Source organism: Haemaphysalis longicornis, unplaced genomic scaffold (assembly GCF_048455015.1).
Source record: "Haemaphysalis longicornis isolate Haplotype H1 unplaced genomic scaffold, Haemaphysalis longicornis Haplotype H1 scaffold_1, whole genome shotgun sequence".
Taxonomy (NCBI): Eukaryota; Metazoa; Arthropoda; class Arachnida; order Ixodida; family Ixodidae; genus Haemaphysalis; species Haemaphysalis longicornis.
The window spans coordinates 414,779,255-414,793,982 of NW_027526203.1; the positions used below are offsets into that span (position 1 = coordinate 414,779,255).

Consider the following 14,728-nt stretch of genomic DNA (forward strand, 5'->3'; position numbering starts at 1 on the left):
TGTATACATGGTAAACGCATCTTAAACCTAAAAGTTAACGCTTTCTAGATAATGAACACACCAGCTCCTCTCTCCTTCCTGTAAAAGTAGCGGACATAATAAAGTGTGCTTTTTTTAGAAATGACAAAAAAAGGGGGGGGGGTGAACTAACAATAGAGCCTGGCATCCTAAGCAACTCTAAATAACTTGAGCAAGAGCACACAATTAAATCTTATTACCAACGAGCCATTACAAACACAACATTAATGGCTGCACGGTTCATTAGAACCAATGCCCGCTGCACTAAGGGCACCAATCTGCACATGAAATGTAATCCTTAGTGCCTCACTGCTGTTTTTGTTTGTACCAACACTGCAGGGCCTTCTAATGCATTCAAGAGTGGTCAGCGCGCTTTTCAATAAACCTACCGCTTGGACAGAGGAGCCCTGTCAGAGATGACCCGCAGCAGCTTGCGCTCATTGCTGGGCGCCTTGATGGGAGACGCTCTGTCCCTGGTCGGCCTGCCCTCCCTTGAAGGAGAACTGTGGCGCCTGCCATGCTTGTGGCCGTCCCTGGGCGACCGCTCCCTCCGGGACGACTTCCGGTCCTTGTCGGCAGGCCGCTCCTTCTCATCCCGAGAGGACCGCTCGCTCCTGGCCAGCCTGTCCTCCTTAGGTCGGCCCTCTCGGGAGGGAGCAGCCTTGTCCTCCTCCACGGCAGCCCTGTCGTCGGGGCTCAGTTCTTTCACCTCGTTCTTCTCCCCGTCGTTTTCTGCGCTATCGTCCTCAGCAGGAGCGTCTTCGCTGATGGGTTCCTCCTCCACAGCTGCAAGCTTGATTGGTGGCTCGTCGGAGGCCTCTTCGATCTCTGCAACCGGAGACTCTCCGACAGACGCGCTCACCTGCTCGTCCTCAGATTCTTTGGCCCTGGACACCGGCTCCTCGATGTCCGGAATCAAGTCCTGCACACACAGGGAGGCATGAACGTGCAGCCCATGCTTGCACGCACATACATGTACATGCACAGCGTGTTGCAAGTTATTCTAGGCAGAATGCTTTTAGAGAAGAAGCTAAGGGGGTAACCCCAGTGAGACTTTCGCAAATGGTTTATACAGCTAGGCGGACAGTATATGCAACGGACAACCATTCAACATGTGATGGTTGCTAGTCAGCTTAAGTGTGCGTCTCTTTTTCTTTGTGTCCCGCTTGTCGCACTGCTGTTTTCATTCTCGCAATTACGAAGACACCAGCCCAAGTTTCAACATTCTGTATTGAACAAAAAATACACTTATAAAACAATGTAGTTAATGATCTTGGAGGATGTGTCGAAATGACAAAGATAAGCATTTTTAAAAATTCTTCAAATACAAGCACTCTAGTCAGTATCGCATGCCTATGTGGCAAGTGTACGGATAAGCTACAGTGCTCATATATTTGAGGGCCAACTTTGGTGAAACACATCTAAAAACAGACGATTAGCTAAGAAGACTTAACTTTAATGATTACCTACCACCACTTTTGTAATTCAAATATGTGCCATACAATCAAAAAGTTCATGGGATATCATTACTCAGCAATGTAGTAGTGACACCCTATTGCACATAATGTCTGCCTAGCCATACAAACTACCAGTAAGAATGGTGCCTATGGTGCTACGAATTCACTTTTAATGTGCTCTAGAATCGCTTGAAACACCTTCCACAGGGTGCTCACCCATGCAACCAAACATGCACAAACGTGCACAAGTAAACATGCACCCAGGTGTCCACAACGCGCATGCACCTGTGTCCCGCAAACATGCACCGAAATTTAAAAAAGAATACGAGGCAGGCAATACTGATGGAAGTCACAGTGGGACCAAGTAATTTTGCTGTCACTGTGTGAACAACCAATATCCTTTTTTCACTGCATGAAGTATTTAACCAACTTCAATTTATTTGTTTACACTGGTGCTACACAGATCTCGCACACAACCACAAAAAAAAAAAAAAAAAAAAAAAAAAAAAAAAAAAAAAAGATGGACGTTTTTTTTTTTACTAATTAGGCTTCGTTACCTAGCGCAATAGAAAAAAATACTTGTCTTACATCCCGCAATACCTAACAACATTCACTTCATCTGGTTTGTGCAGAACACAGTTTTGATTTTTGGTGAATGCCAGCTGGGACACCCTGCATACGTAACCAAATTATAACCCACTATGTGCTGCTAATTTAAAAAGAAAAGAAAGGACAGAGACCTTGTAAACCCTGAAAACACAGAATGTAGTGTGTGCAGCAATGAGAAATTACATGCCTCCTTTAAAGGGGCCCCACAATGGGGTTATTTGGGCGGCAATGTTGTCAAAGTGCTGGCTTTTTACTGAACCGTGTAACTGATGACGACAGCCCAAACTTGTTTCCAAACAATTTTACAAACTTAAGGCCACGAATAAATCTCAAAAAACAGTTTTTATTATGCTTGCACCAAGAAACTGGCACATATATTGTTTAAAGAGAATACAAAATATGAAGATCTAGTGCCGATAGCTGGCAACCACAGCTCAAGCAGCCTCAACATCAACAGTAATATGCACAAACAACCAGCAATCTCGTCATACTTGCAACAAAGGAGCAGCCAAAAACCAGACAGCAATATGAAAGAACAGCCAGTAATCCCCCAAGATTTGCAGCAAAGGAGCAGACGTAATAACAGCTAAGTATTGCCTATATTGGGGAAAAACAGAAGTTCTTGCGCTGTGAAAATTTTCTGGGGTCAGAAATCTTGATTGACGTCACGCAGTTCGAGTTGAACTGCAGGTGGAGCTTTGCATTCGTTGCAAGAGACATAAAAGCATTTGATGCCATGCACACAGTCAGGCAAAATAGCTACCCCAACGAAGCATTGAAATGAGCCAGCGTTTCCCTCAACGACCAATAAATCAGCGAGTGCAATGCACTGCACACACTACAGTTTCTGCATGCTCAGAGTTTACTTAGCAGGATCCAGGTGTATTTCTATTTTTAGTGTTGCTCGGGTTGCAACAGCAGTGCTGATTTAGCCAAGGCAATCACCAATTCAGTGAAACAATCGTGCAGGGATATACATACACCTGGGGCCTCCTGAGACGTACACAAAACACACCTTCAATGCAGCGCTAGAGATGCTCACTGAGGGTCCCAGGACAACGTCGGTGGAGCCCCATTTGCGCTTTCGTAGGGGCCGCTCCTCCTTGTCCTCGGGGTCCTTCTTCAACGCTGAAACAGAACGCCACGCCTAAAATGGAGCACTCTGGTTCACAGTACAGCACGGCCATTACTCCTATCAGAACGGCAGTTAAATTTGGCCTGACTGGAAGCCTCTCTGTGCACAAGTTCCACCTGGGTTACGAGGTTCACTGTAGGGGAGAGACTGATTAGACTACCCAGGTTAACTGACGCATGCCAAAGTATTACCCCATGGGAATTTCTGTCCACCTCCATCAGAAATCAGCGCCTTCATTCTCAGCAGCAGAACACCTTCGGCAAGGTTTACTTTGGGAACACCACCACAGCTTTCTAATTTGGTGCCTCTGATCAGTGCCAACCCACTAACGGCACATTCAGAAGTCAGTTTAGCAAAGCCCTCCACAGCTGGACAATACCAGAGGAACTCGTGGAGCCACAGGCGCTAAAACAAGTGTGTCTGCTGCTGCTGCACGGATTACCAGTATCTTGGCACACTTCATTCATGCGTGCAGGCACATCAAATGCTTTATTTGACACCAACATACCCTCAGTAATGTGTTGGATAACAGTAACGAGTTACTTGCATTAGCTGAAGAGCACACTCGCTCACAGGCCCCAAATGCACCTTTCGCTACTGTTAGACACCACTCTGCTGAGACCATATTGTCAGCAGAGTCCTTGGTACCCCGCTAAATGCTCTGCTGCAATAACTCTACGTATGGTCCCTGCAACAAATCAAGTAAACAAGCTCACCTTGCCCGCAACGGCATGCACAAGAACGCCAGCTGTTAATTTAGGTGAAACAGGGTGCGCAGTAATAATTAGGACGACAACGGTGCCCAAATGCGCTAGGTGACTTGAAGGGTGATAGCCCAATGCAAAGCCAAGACTGTAATGATGCCTGGTTGATGCTGATCCAAATAAAAAATGCCAAACTTTAAACGTTTTTTGGGAGTTTTAAGCACTGTGCCGTTGAAATGATAAAGAAGACCAAAGCATAGCCCTGACATTTAGAACAGTCAAGGCACTTGAAGCCGCACAAGTAAAGCTTGAAACATGCCCAAGCAGGTGCTTCACCTAAAAGTGGCTGCGTACCTGCAGTTGATAACTTTCTGGTTTTGGGCTTGGTGGGAGACGAGTCAGGGATGGGCTCAGATGCGTCAGGTACCGGTTCAGAAGCATCGGACGTTGGCTCTTTGTGCTCTTCCTCCTCCTTGAAAGACGTTGCAACACGAATTAGACTCGCTACTCTAAGGTCGGCTGCAGAACGTACCTTCATTTCCACATCTTCAGCAACCTTGCTTTCCCCAGCTGGAACCTCCTCGGACCTGAGGGAAGAAGGGGAAGGAAGGGGAGGGTTGTGTGGACACTGCAGAGATTGGGCCTGATTCCACTTATAGAAGAAGCAAGGCTGCACTGAAGAGTAGGTCTGCCGAAAACATTTCTTCTAAACAACAGACATATATCGAGTACAAAACAAAATATAGAAAAACTTGGAAGCTGCCCATAAAGTGAAAGTATAGTAGTGGCGCAAAAAAAAAAAAAAAAAGAAAAAAAAGAAACATTTGAAAATGCTTTTCTTTCACTGCCTTCTGTAATGTGCAAGATCAAGTCTTATTTTCTATTTATTACTTACATATTACCACAGTAGTGATGTAATCAAATTCCATGAGAAACAGGCACATTACTTCATGGAAGGGAAGCATGAAGAGGTGTTACCAAGTGTGCTAAGTACTTGTGAACAACAATATGACAAATCAGTAATAAAAACACATTTTTTCTCAATTCAGCATGCATGTTTTCACGGGTTTGAAACCTACTTATGCCTATCCACTACAGCTTTATTTAACACTAACCATAACATTGAAAAAGAACTGCATAATCTTGCGGTTTTTGTAAATTGTTATATGAGCCCTATGATGGCTGCCCTTCGCAGCATTGCAGACTGAATGACTAGCCTGCCAACTTTGCCCAACTTGTAATCGATGGGGTTTGCGTCTTGAGTCTAGAGAGCTACAAGGCCAGCCGTCAAAGTTCACACGTTCACAGAAACCTCACAAAAGCACTTAGACCACAGCAGAGGCTGACAGGTGTTCACGCTTCTCCCCACAACTTACTCCTGCACACAGTGGTCAGCCTCGTCTTGCTTCGCCGGCTCCTCCTGGCTCTGGGTGTCCTCCTCTTCCTCCTGGCTCTTGGTGTCCTCCTCCTGCACTGGCTCGCTGCTGCTGGGCTGCGACGGGGAGCTCGCCTCTCCTCCCGACGTCTTGGCTCCCTCGGGGCCTCCTTCATTGGCCGCTTCCTCCTCTTCGGAAGAGTCCGGCCCCTCCGAGGAAGAGCCAGCCTGCTCGGCAGCCTGCTTATTCGTGGGCTGCTCCTCCTCCTCTTCGCGCACGGGGCTTAGCGCCTGGCCTTCCTCCTTGCCTTCCCCATGATCCCCTGGCGGGCTCTCGGGCTCAGTGGCTGCGTCAGAGTCGTCCCTGGAGTTGTCCTCGGGGACCGCCTTGCGGTTGCGTGATGAGCGCCGCGTCGCCTGAGGCTCCTCTGGTGTCGAGCGGCGCCCATTGCGCAGCCTCCGGCTTCCACTCTCACTACCTTCCCCATCTGAGGAAGCTTCCGAGGACTCCTTGGTTGCTCGAGCAGCCACCTGCTTGCGCACCCCTCGGCCGCGCAGGCGCGCCATCTGACACTCCTCGAGGATGGGATCCCTGCTGCCACTACCGTTGTCTGGATCCCGGCCGAGCTCTAGCACATTGCTCCCACTTTGTGCCTGAAACGCAAGGCAGAGAAATGCTTACTTCAAGTGCCCCACAAAGCCCAGAGCAGAAAAAGAAACAATGCCCTCTCCTCGCAACAAGACCAAAGTATGAATACCGTAAAAAAAATTGCTACATTATTAACAGTATTATGGCAGAGTGTCTGACAATAATTCATCCTAACATGGAAAGCAAATGTGCTTCCCATATGACCCGCTTCTGCCTACTGGTCCCCCAACAAAAAATTGGCTGAAATTTACGATGCGCCCCAATGCAAAGTGTAGCGCAGTCTTCTCGGCAACGACTCAAAGCTGCTGCTTCAGCGGTGTGCACCTCTGGATTCTGGCTTCGGCGGTGCTGTTCCTCTGCTCGGGCAGCATTTCCCGAGAGGGTAGCACGATGGCGCACGCTACTCTGGCATTATCTTGTAGCGTGTTGCCGCCACGGAGCACATTTTGCGTGGCACCTTCGGCATACCGCCCTCCGCCTCACAGTTTCACCATACTCTCTCTCCTCCTCCACTTTTCTTCTTGCTCTATTTTTTGTGCCGTCCTCGCAGTTACGAGGCTGACAGCGAGGGACGCCACAAAACCATAGGAGCCCACGCTTAAGAGCTGTGCTTTAAAACGGTGCTGGCAGTTTACAATTACAATCCAAATTTAATGCTATGTAACATCTATCCCATACAAAATCTCGGCAGAACATCTGGTAATTTGGACGTCACAAGCAAACACTACAACAGTAAATCCCATATTAACCGGGGGCGGTATTTTGAAGTTTTGTTTTGTCCATTTGTGTCCGTTTCGAGCGAGCCCTGATTGGCTAAAAGCGAACACCCGGATGTGACTTTAAGCAAGCACGGCGGAGCTACTGCGTTGTGCCGCGAATTCTCGGAGCTGTCTATTTTTCGATTCCTTGTTAGCTCGCTGGCACAACAGGAGGTCAACGAGTAAGATTAAACTGTTCGAAATGCCTGCGGAAGCATTCGGCCTCTCGAAGAGGACTCTGCGGTGGCTGTGCGACGAGCTGTGCGACAAACTTGGCCGGAGGCACCGTGGGCTCAGTGTCGAGGACGAAGTGATATGTGCCCTTCGTTTCTTCGCAAAGAAACAAAGAAACAATATCACTGTTGCAGCCATCCACGAGCCGGTGAATATACACTGTCGCCATCACAGTGAAAGAAACAATCGTCTGCGCATTTGATAGCTGCCGAGCAGAGGACCGTAATTTAACAAGCTCTGGGCATGGAATTTATAAACTTTTATTGGTACTTTACGAATACACATACCAGCTTAACGTTCATAGACATAACGCGAAACAGACACGAAACGAAAATCCCGATCACTACCACATTTTTCGGAGAGTACCAAAGAAATGAGAACGCGTAAGGAACCATTCAAGGCTCTTAGAAAAGCTTGCGTCAGCATGCCGCAAGTGCGTCGATGCCGACATAGGAAACAGGTTATTATCTTGTTATTATAGTTACTGTCGCCGACATAAAAATCGTGATCCAAGCACGAAAAAACTGAGCAGTCGTAGCGTTGTCTACGCTTTACTGCCACAGGAAACAGCTGGCTGAAGCTGCCATCTTTCGACATTTGTCCACTTGTAGTGAAAATTTTAAACTGCAGTATATAAAAATGTTACGTTCAGGTTTTCAAAATATGTTCAAATAAACACACAAAAGATGGTTTAAAATGGGTCTAGCTGTTTAAAATGTGCTTACAAAATCAGCTGCGCAAAAGTCAACCTGAAGCCCACCTACAAAACGGAAGTACGTCACGACGGACAAACACCAGAACACCACTGCAAGTGCAGGTTTCAAGCACTATCCACAAAGAAAAAAAAGTTCTGAGCAAAACGATGGGTGACAAGCGACGGAACCAGCTTCCCAGTCTCATTCTGCTTTTAAAGCAGGCAAGAAACATGCAGTATTGCCACCTCCACAAGAAGTCACAGCATACGTAATGGTGCTTCTAACACACAATCCAAAAAGAAAAGCAAGGAATGCACCACAAGCAGCTCTTTCCACATTAGGGGATCAGGCAGCCGATTCCAGTTCTAAACCTTTAATGGCAAGAATCATTTGATAAGAGCAATAGCTGAACCATGACAATGATGGAACTTCTTTTTAGAGCGCAGATATTAAGTGCTTGCTCCTGTGGTTTCACATCACCGTCAGCCTCATTGTAACTGAGTGAATGAAGAAGACACCAAGATGAGACAGAGCAAGCAGGAAAAGGCAGAGGAGGAAAGTACGGCAATAGCGCGAGTGGGAGGGTGGTATGCCAAGGCTGTGCGAGACATGCTCAGCGGCAACGGCGCGTCGGGCTGCGAGATAATGCCAGAGTAGAGCTCGCTGTTGTGCATGTTCACTGATGACGCAATCACTTTGAGAGACGCAAGCTACGAGCCATCACCGAGACCAGTACGCACTGCGTTCAAATTTTTCATTAGGGAGTGCCATAATCGTCAGCCATTTTTTGGTTTGTTTGTACTATTATTCAATCTGTAACCATCTGGCCAATGCTTAGGAGTGTTGAATTATCTTTGTTTCTTATCCAGTCTAATTTTCACTTTTGTTTGCTGCTCTTTTGACAAATTCTTTGTGCTGCCTGCAATGTATTTTATTGCTTGATTTTGCTACTGCTGTTTACTGCTTTAATTTTTCTACGTACACTACTATATGGGGTCCCCATTCTGTCTCCAACTATGGGACCTCCTCCTGTATACACAAATTTTCCAATTCATGTAATGCAAAAATAAAGCTAATTCTGACTCTGGCTTCCAATGACAAGTGTTCATTCAATGAAGGATGCATTGTCCATAAGCGAGCGAAGGATGCAATGTCCATAAAACTGAAATATAGCACATGAAACACACACTACGTTGTTGCTCACTGAACTACCACTTCAATAAAAATCTATGCAATTACGAAGCAAGCAATGGAGTACTGAATACCTTCATGGACGTCCATGAGATACTAAAGGCAAATTTTCTTGATTGTATCTTTCATAAGATTGTATCTTTCATTTCTTTAGAACAAACTGATTACTAGCGGTGAGTGTGTTATTTTCGAGAGATCCCCCCTTGCTCATGGCCTCCCCTTGGGGTCCTGCACACTTGTAAGCCTGCTACCATCCAGCCAAGTGATGCCACAGTGAAAACTCGCACTTCTAAAAGTGAATCAAGCATAGATGGCACACAATACTCAAGGAATTCGCACGTCTTTTGTCCCCATCTTCCCTATGACAGCAAAGGAAGAGACAACATGAGACACGCTGTAGTCTCACACAGTCTCCACTTACATTACATTGTCCCCCGTTTTGTTGTATTTCTAAGTACAACAATTTCAAGTCAGTACGCACCAAGTAGCCCACTTGAAGCTTTACTGAAGGTAGTGACGATGAGGGTGTTAAATCGGACCGCTCAAAGCTGCTTCAGCTCATGTTGGACAGCAGACAATGCTGTGCTTGTTTAAATGTAAACAATTGCAGCTAGAATTTCTCTTATTTTTCTTTCACTTTTTCACGACACCTGCTTCAGCTTTCCTCGGACGGAAACAATGTCGTTTGTTTAGATATACACTAAGTTGAAATTTTCCCCACTTGTTCCCCTTCCGTTTTTTTTTTTTGTGACGCAAGACATGTCAACAAGGCGCCATTTACAGCTCTTAGCCACACTGTTGTTTCTGAATACTGGCCCTCGACACAGATGAGTCTTCCTTTGTACCATTCCCTAATTTCCTGGACCATTGACACAGACTTGTATTATATGCGTGCTCTTATAGTAATTCAAAACCTGTGGGTCAGTGGCCAGCCCAAAACAACACATATGTGCAATCAACAAACACCACAACAGTATCATCATCCATTTGCTTGGAAGCCGACACCTTGTGCAGCTACGGTGCCCCTAACAGTGCTACCTCAGCAGGCCCCCTTGGAGGCCTTTTGTGACCAGCCAGCTTACACACCTTTTAGTCTATCCTTCTAGCCATCCCTAGCTACAATAAATATTCCACTGTTATTTATGGTAAAACCGGATGGCTCCCACCATCCAACAACAAAGGCCGCGCTCCACTAAATTTAGCAGCAGCACTTTGGAGCAGTTTTGGCAAATAATGTGTTTTGGAGAGGGTTGATGCAGGAAAAGCAGCACAACTGTGCAGAGCTTCCAACCCTAATAGACAATTTCAGTTAGGAAGCGACAGGCATACGTAAATCTAACTCGGACATGTACAATAGGTTCAAGTATTTCAACTGGACATCAAACTGGACATCTAACAGGTCACCTAGCCGACTGTGCTAGTGATCTCAGACATTTGCCACTGGTTGTCATATACAAATTGAAAATGTCGGTAGCAAGGCATAATTATAGCTACTGCATTCATCTGCGTAAATCTCCTCAGCATGCTCATACAAGAATGAAAAACATTCGACCGAAACCAGTTCAAACCTTGTAGACAAAGAACCCGCTTAACTCTTTGATGCCCAAAACTTTATTTTTTTCCTTAAAATGGTGATAACATTTTTATGATCTAAAAGGACTTCCCACATAAGCAAATATGAAGTCAGAAAAACATTTCATTTATTAGGACGGGCACAATGACCCACTGGGCACTGGGAAACACTGGGCACTTGCTGCCCATATATCAGTTGAACTTCAAGAAAGCTACCTTGATCAGCACGATTTATGGTTCAAGTGAAGACAATAACGTAAGGTTTGTATTGCTGTCATTTGTAACAACGAAATTGCACAATTTCGCTAATCTGTCCCAAGCCCATTGAGCCGCTGGGGTCGACGGGAGTGGACACGCAAAAAACGACTTTTTTACCACACGGAAGAACGTGCTGCCCTCTCTTTTTTAATTTTTTGAAGGTCTGGGAACCTTTGTCAACTTATGGTGTTAAATGCCGAAAAAACTACTAAGTGCGAGAGAAAAAAAATATTGTTTGAGTTGTTGCTCTTGAGCAACACTGGGCATCAAAGCTGAATGACGACATGTTCAGAGCTGAAGTTGGTGCCTTTTAAAGAAAGGTGCTCAGCTCAGTTGTAGTTCCAACCATCATTTCAGATTATTTTAAATGCTGAGATTAGCTACATCAAGCTCGTACCACCATGCCGTTATGCTGTAACAAGCATAGTGTCGAGAAGTGTATGAGGTGCCAATACCAGTTTTCTGCATTTATTTTCTGCGTTAATGAGCAACTGCTGATGGTGCAAGGGGTACATTTGTATTCATTGCAATGTTATCCAACAATAGAGGCCAATTGGTTTCTATACTTTAGTGCCTCTAACATTTTTACTTGCCACCAGGTATACTTATCAGGCTTAATTTATGGCCCACATCTTGTAGGGGTTGAGAGGTTGGCTTGGCTAAAGCAAGAGCAGGAATTTCCCCGTCATCTCCCTCAAAACTTATTAAATAAAACCAACAGTGGGCAAGGAAGCAGTGCCTTCTAGCAGCAACCATGCTATCAAGAAAAAAGCAACCAAAGCACTGTTCAGAAGCACTCAAACCAACCTTTAAAATTCGTGACATCACCTAGTTTTCAAAATGTTCTATTTAGAGAGCAGCGCAACACCAAGTGTTAACGTTTGTGAACTAGGGGCATTTATTTATACACGCCAACTTGTTCCCTGCATTTAGTTTCTCTGAAAGTCGGCACTGCGAACTAGTAAGAGCTGAAGCTCCATTAAATCGTCCACAACAACACATCACACGAAAATAACCAGCGGCAATTTAAAACAGAATATGAAAGGGCTGTTAACAATGTTCTCATTAACGAACTATGCAGATCACAGTGTGCCTCCTATTATAAAAGGTACTTGACAAGACTGCGTTCCTTTTTTCAGAAAAAGTATACTAAACAGCCCGGCAAATAGCAATGTCTCAATCTTGTTCACTCTCTTCATGTGGCAACAGCAAAAATCAATAAATCTTGAGCAAATAGTGTGCACTAAAGCCATGAGCTTTCATTGCAAGCAGCATGGTTGTAAAATCTTTGCCAATAGATAAATTTTGTTTTGCAACCATTCCCCACTCCACATTTGCAGATATGTACTTTGAATCATCCAATCAATTTCTTGTTTACAATGAAGTAGATCATTGCAGACACCCCTGAAACTATCTGTGCACCTGCCATTACTAGGCAGTATTAAAAGCCTAAAAGCACCCCATTGAAACCTACCATTTAGTGAAAGTGGCTCTAACGATAGGACAGCCACCGAATGCACCTGCCTTCGGCAACAAGCTGGGTCAGTACAGACTTGTTACTACCAGCAGATGACATTCTTGGCACATTGCACAGAAAAATTACAGCCCTGGCTTCCTCTCTCTGAACTGGTTTAGGAAGTGCAGCACTCAGGCCCTCAATTTGCGAGTGCAGGGCCAGTGCACGGCTCTCCCTACACTCCCAAGAGGAGGTACAGAGGCAAACAAATGCGAATTGCCAGGGCGTGATGGCACAGGCACTGAACTGTCGCAAACTGTACACCAAATTGAGGACACCTTCCAGGTCCAGTCCAGCATTCTGAACATTTGTTTATTTATCCAACACTGCAGCATTGAAAGCCCAAGCAGAAAGCTAAGCATGCAAACTTTGGGATATTATCCAAAGCATCTGCAGCAGTACTAGACAAGGACAGAGCATTGCGATGCAAGATCACAAACAAGCAAGCAGCTTTAGAAAAGCACACCCAAATTTTGTATGCGCACAAGTGACCTGAAGCCCTCATAACAAGGTGCATCTGCACGCGCACACAAGAAAAAAGAAAGCTCCGTCACCCCCCCACCCCATAAAAGGCGCATGAAGCATGCAAAAAAGGCCTCAGAATGAAGCCCTCAGGTGAGCGACAGAAAAAGCAGCTGGTTGGTTGATTGAGTGATTGTGGTTGATTTCCGGCCGCAGCGGCCACTTTTCTGATAGAGGAGAAAAGCAAAAACGCCCATGTGCACGAGATTTCGGCGCACGTTAAAGATCCCCAGGTGGTCAAAATTAATCCAAGCCCTCCACTACGACGCGCCTCATCATCTATGTTCCATCATCGCGTTAAACCCTACGTTTAACGCACTGACACAACACGTGCAATGAGGCGCGCAGTAGTAGAGGGCTCCGGATTAATTTTGACCACCTGGGGATCTTTAACGTGCGCCTAAATCTCGAACACATGGGAGAAAAAGCAGCTGGGTCAAGGTGTATTCACCAGTTACGGCACCAAGGTAACAAGCAAGAAGGTTCTATGCATCCCCCCTGCATTGTGTCAGTCACGAAAAGCAGCCAGTGACAAGCATATGCGACCCCAAGGTCTTTCCACTGCCAGAGGACTACCACTGGTGATAGGCCATGCAGCCGGTAATCCTAGTGTGTGGTGCGTAGCTTCTATACATGCTTGTGCAATCCCCCCTGTGGGTACATGCCATTGGGCCCCTGAACATGGCTAAGAGCAGTTTCCTTAGAGCACCAGAGCTGTCCAGATTTGCTTACGGCCTGTTTTTGTGCCGCAATCAACGTTTTGGCTAAAGTGCTCTTTTAAAGCTACAAACCAAGAAAAACTAATTTTGCGACTCCTGCACTTTTTATCAGCCTATAAACCCCATAGTTGGACGCCTCAAAGAGAAGCTGTAGCGCAATCGTTACGAATGAACACCGTTGACCGACTGTCCTTTTTAACATCGGTACACTGAAAATGTCGATGCATGCATACGAGTTTCAAGATACGTTGAATACTGATAAAAGCATTTCATGCGTAACTGCGTGGGTATGCTATTCTAAAGCTCCTCCTCGAATGGAAGTGCAAAAGACGTGCACTATCATGCACTTTTAAAGCCATAACATGGAGTGACGGCGTCGGGCTACGCGACCGACATTGACGAGCCAAATCTTTTGCAGCAAAAGGGAAATTTGGACCAGTTGGTTTGGAATCATGATTTAACAGCGCAAAGAGCGAGACGAGGAGCAAAAAGACACGGGACAAGCGCTGTCCCGCGTCTTTCTGCTCCTCGTTTCGCTCCTTGCGCTGTTAAATCACGATTCCAAATCTTTCGCCCATGCAATCGGTCACTGACGACGCTGGTAGTGGCCAGATAGAAATCTTGCTCGTCACTAGGCTCGTACCACCGACAGAAAGCGTTGCATGTTGCGTCGCCTGCCGCTTCACGTGGCTACGGTTTGATCACGGTCCTCTATGCATACCAAAGAAGAGGGCGTTTGGCCTCATTTCATCCGATTTGAATTCGCAGTGTGAGCGAAATTCCTTCTGCCATAAAACCTTTCTAGTTTGCATACGTAAATAGAATCGTATTATCCATCATGCCCGCGACCAATCATGCCTGTAGCAGTAACCGCAACAATACGACGTGCAGCGCGCGCTTATCAGTTAGCATACTAAGGTAGCAAATGGGCGAAGTTACACTAATATATTTTGGCACGCAAAGCGACACTACCTTCTATTCACCTGACAAAGGCAAATGGTTACCGAAGCTCGAACGATGGCAGTAGGCTTAGTGCGGATGCCTTGCGCTCCAAAATGCACACAAATTTCCCGTCAACAGCAGAATCAGCTTAATTAGTGCTCAGATCAGAGTCTAGCGTGTGCATACACTTGGCGGCTTCATAACGTTCCAGGACTACACTGTTCCTTAATAACAGACGTGTTCGCAGCAGTGTAGAACGAGAGCTCTCGTCCCGCCAAAGTGGTGGTGTCAATATTAACGGCGCAAAACAGAAAAATACTGAGCTGTTGTTACAACACTAGAAGCACATTATTGGCACAATACTTACTCAATGA

General features: G+C 45.9%; 1 protein-coding gene across 3 annotated transcripts in view; it reads right to left on the bottom strand.

Annotated features, from left to right (window-relative positions):
* The window catches only part of LOC144155559 (uncharacterized), a 47,045-nt gene that overhangs the window by 17,549 nt on the left and 14,768 nt on the right, over positions 1 to 14,728 (bottom strand). For 2 of the 3 annotated variants that reach the window (XM_077687078.1, XM_077687077.1), the window contains exons 6-10: positions 5,300 to 5,952; positions 4,456 to 4,510; positions 4,278 to 4,395; positions 3,100 to 3,212; positions 408 to 940 (exon numbers count right to left, since the gene is read on the bottom strand). In XM_077687078.1, the coding sequence (XP_077543204.1) occupies positions 408 to 940; positions 3,100 to 3,212; positions 4,278 to 4,395; positions 4,456 to 4,510; positions 5,300 to 5,952 (1,472 nt within the window). The remainder of the gene's footprint in view (positions 1 to 407; positions 941 to 3,099; positions 3,213 to 4,277; positions 4,396 to 4,455; positions 4,511 to 5,299; positions 5,953 to 14,728) is intronic. The other variant, XM_077687079.1, reaches the window with a different exon arrangement.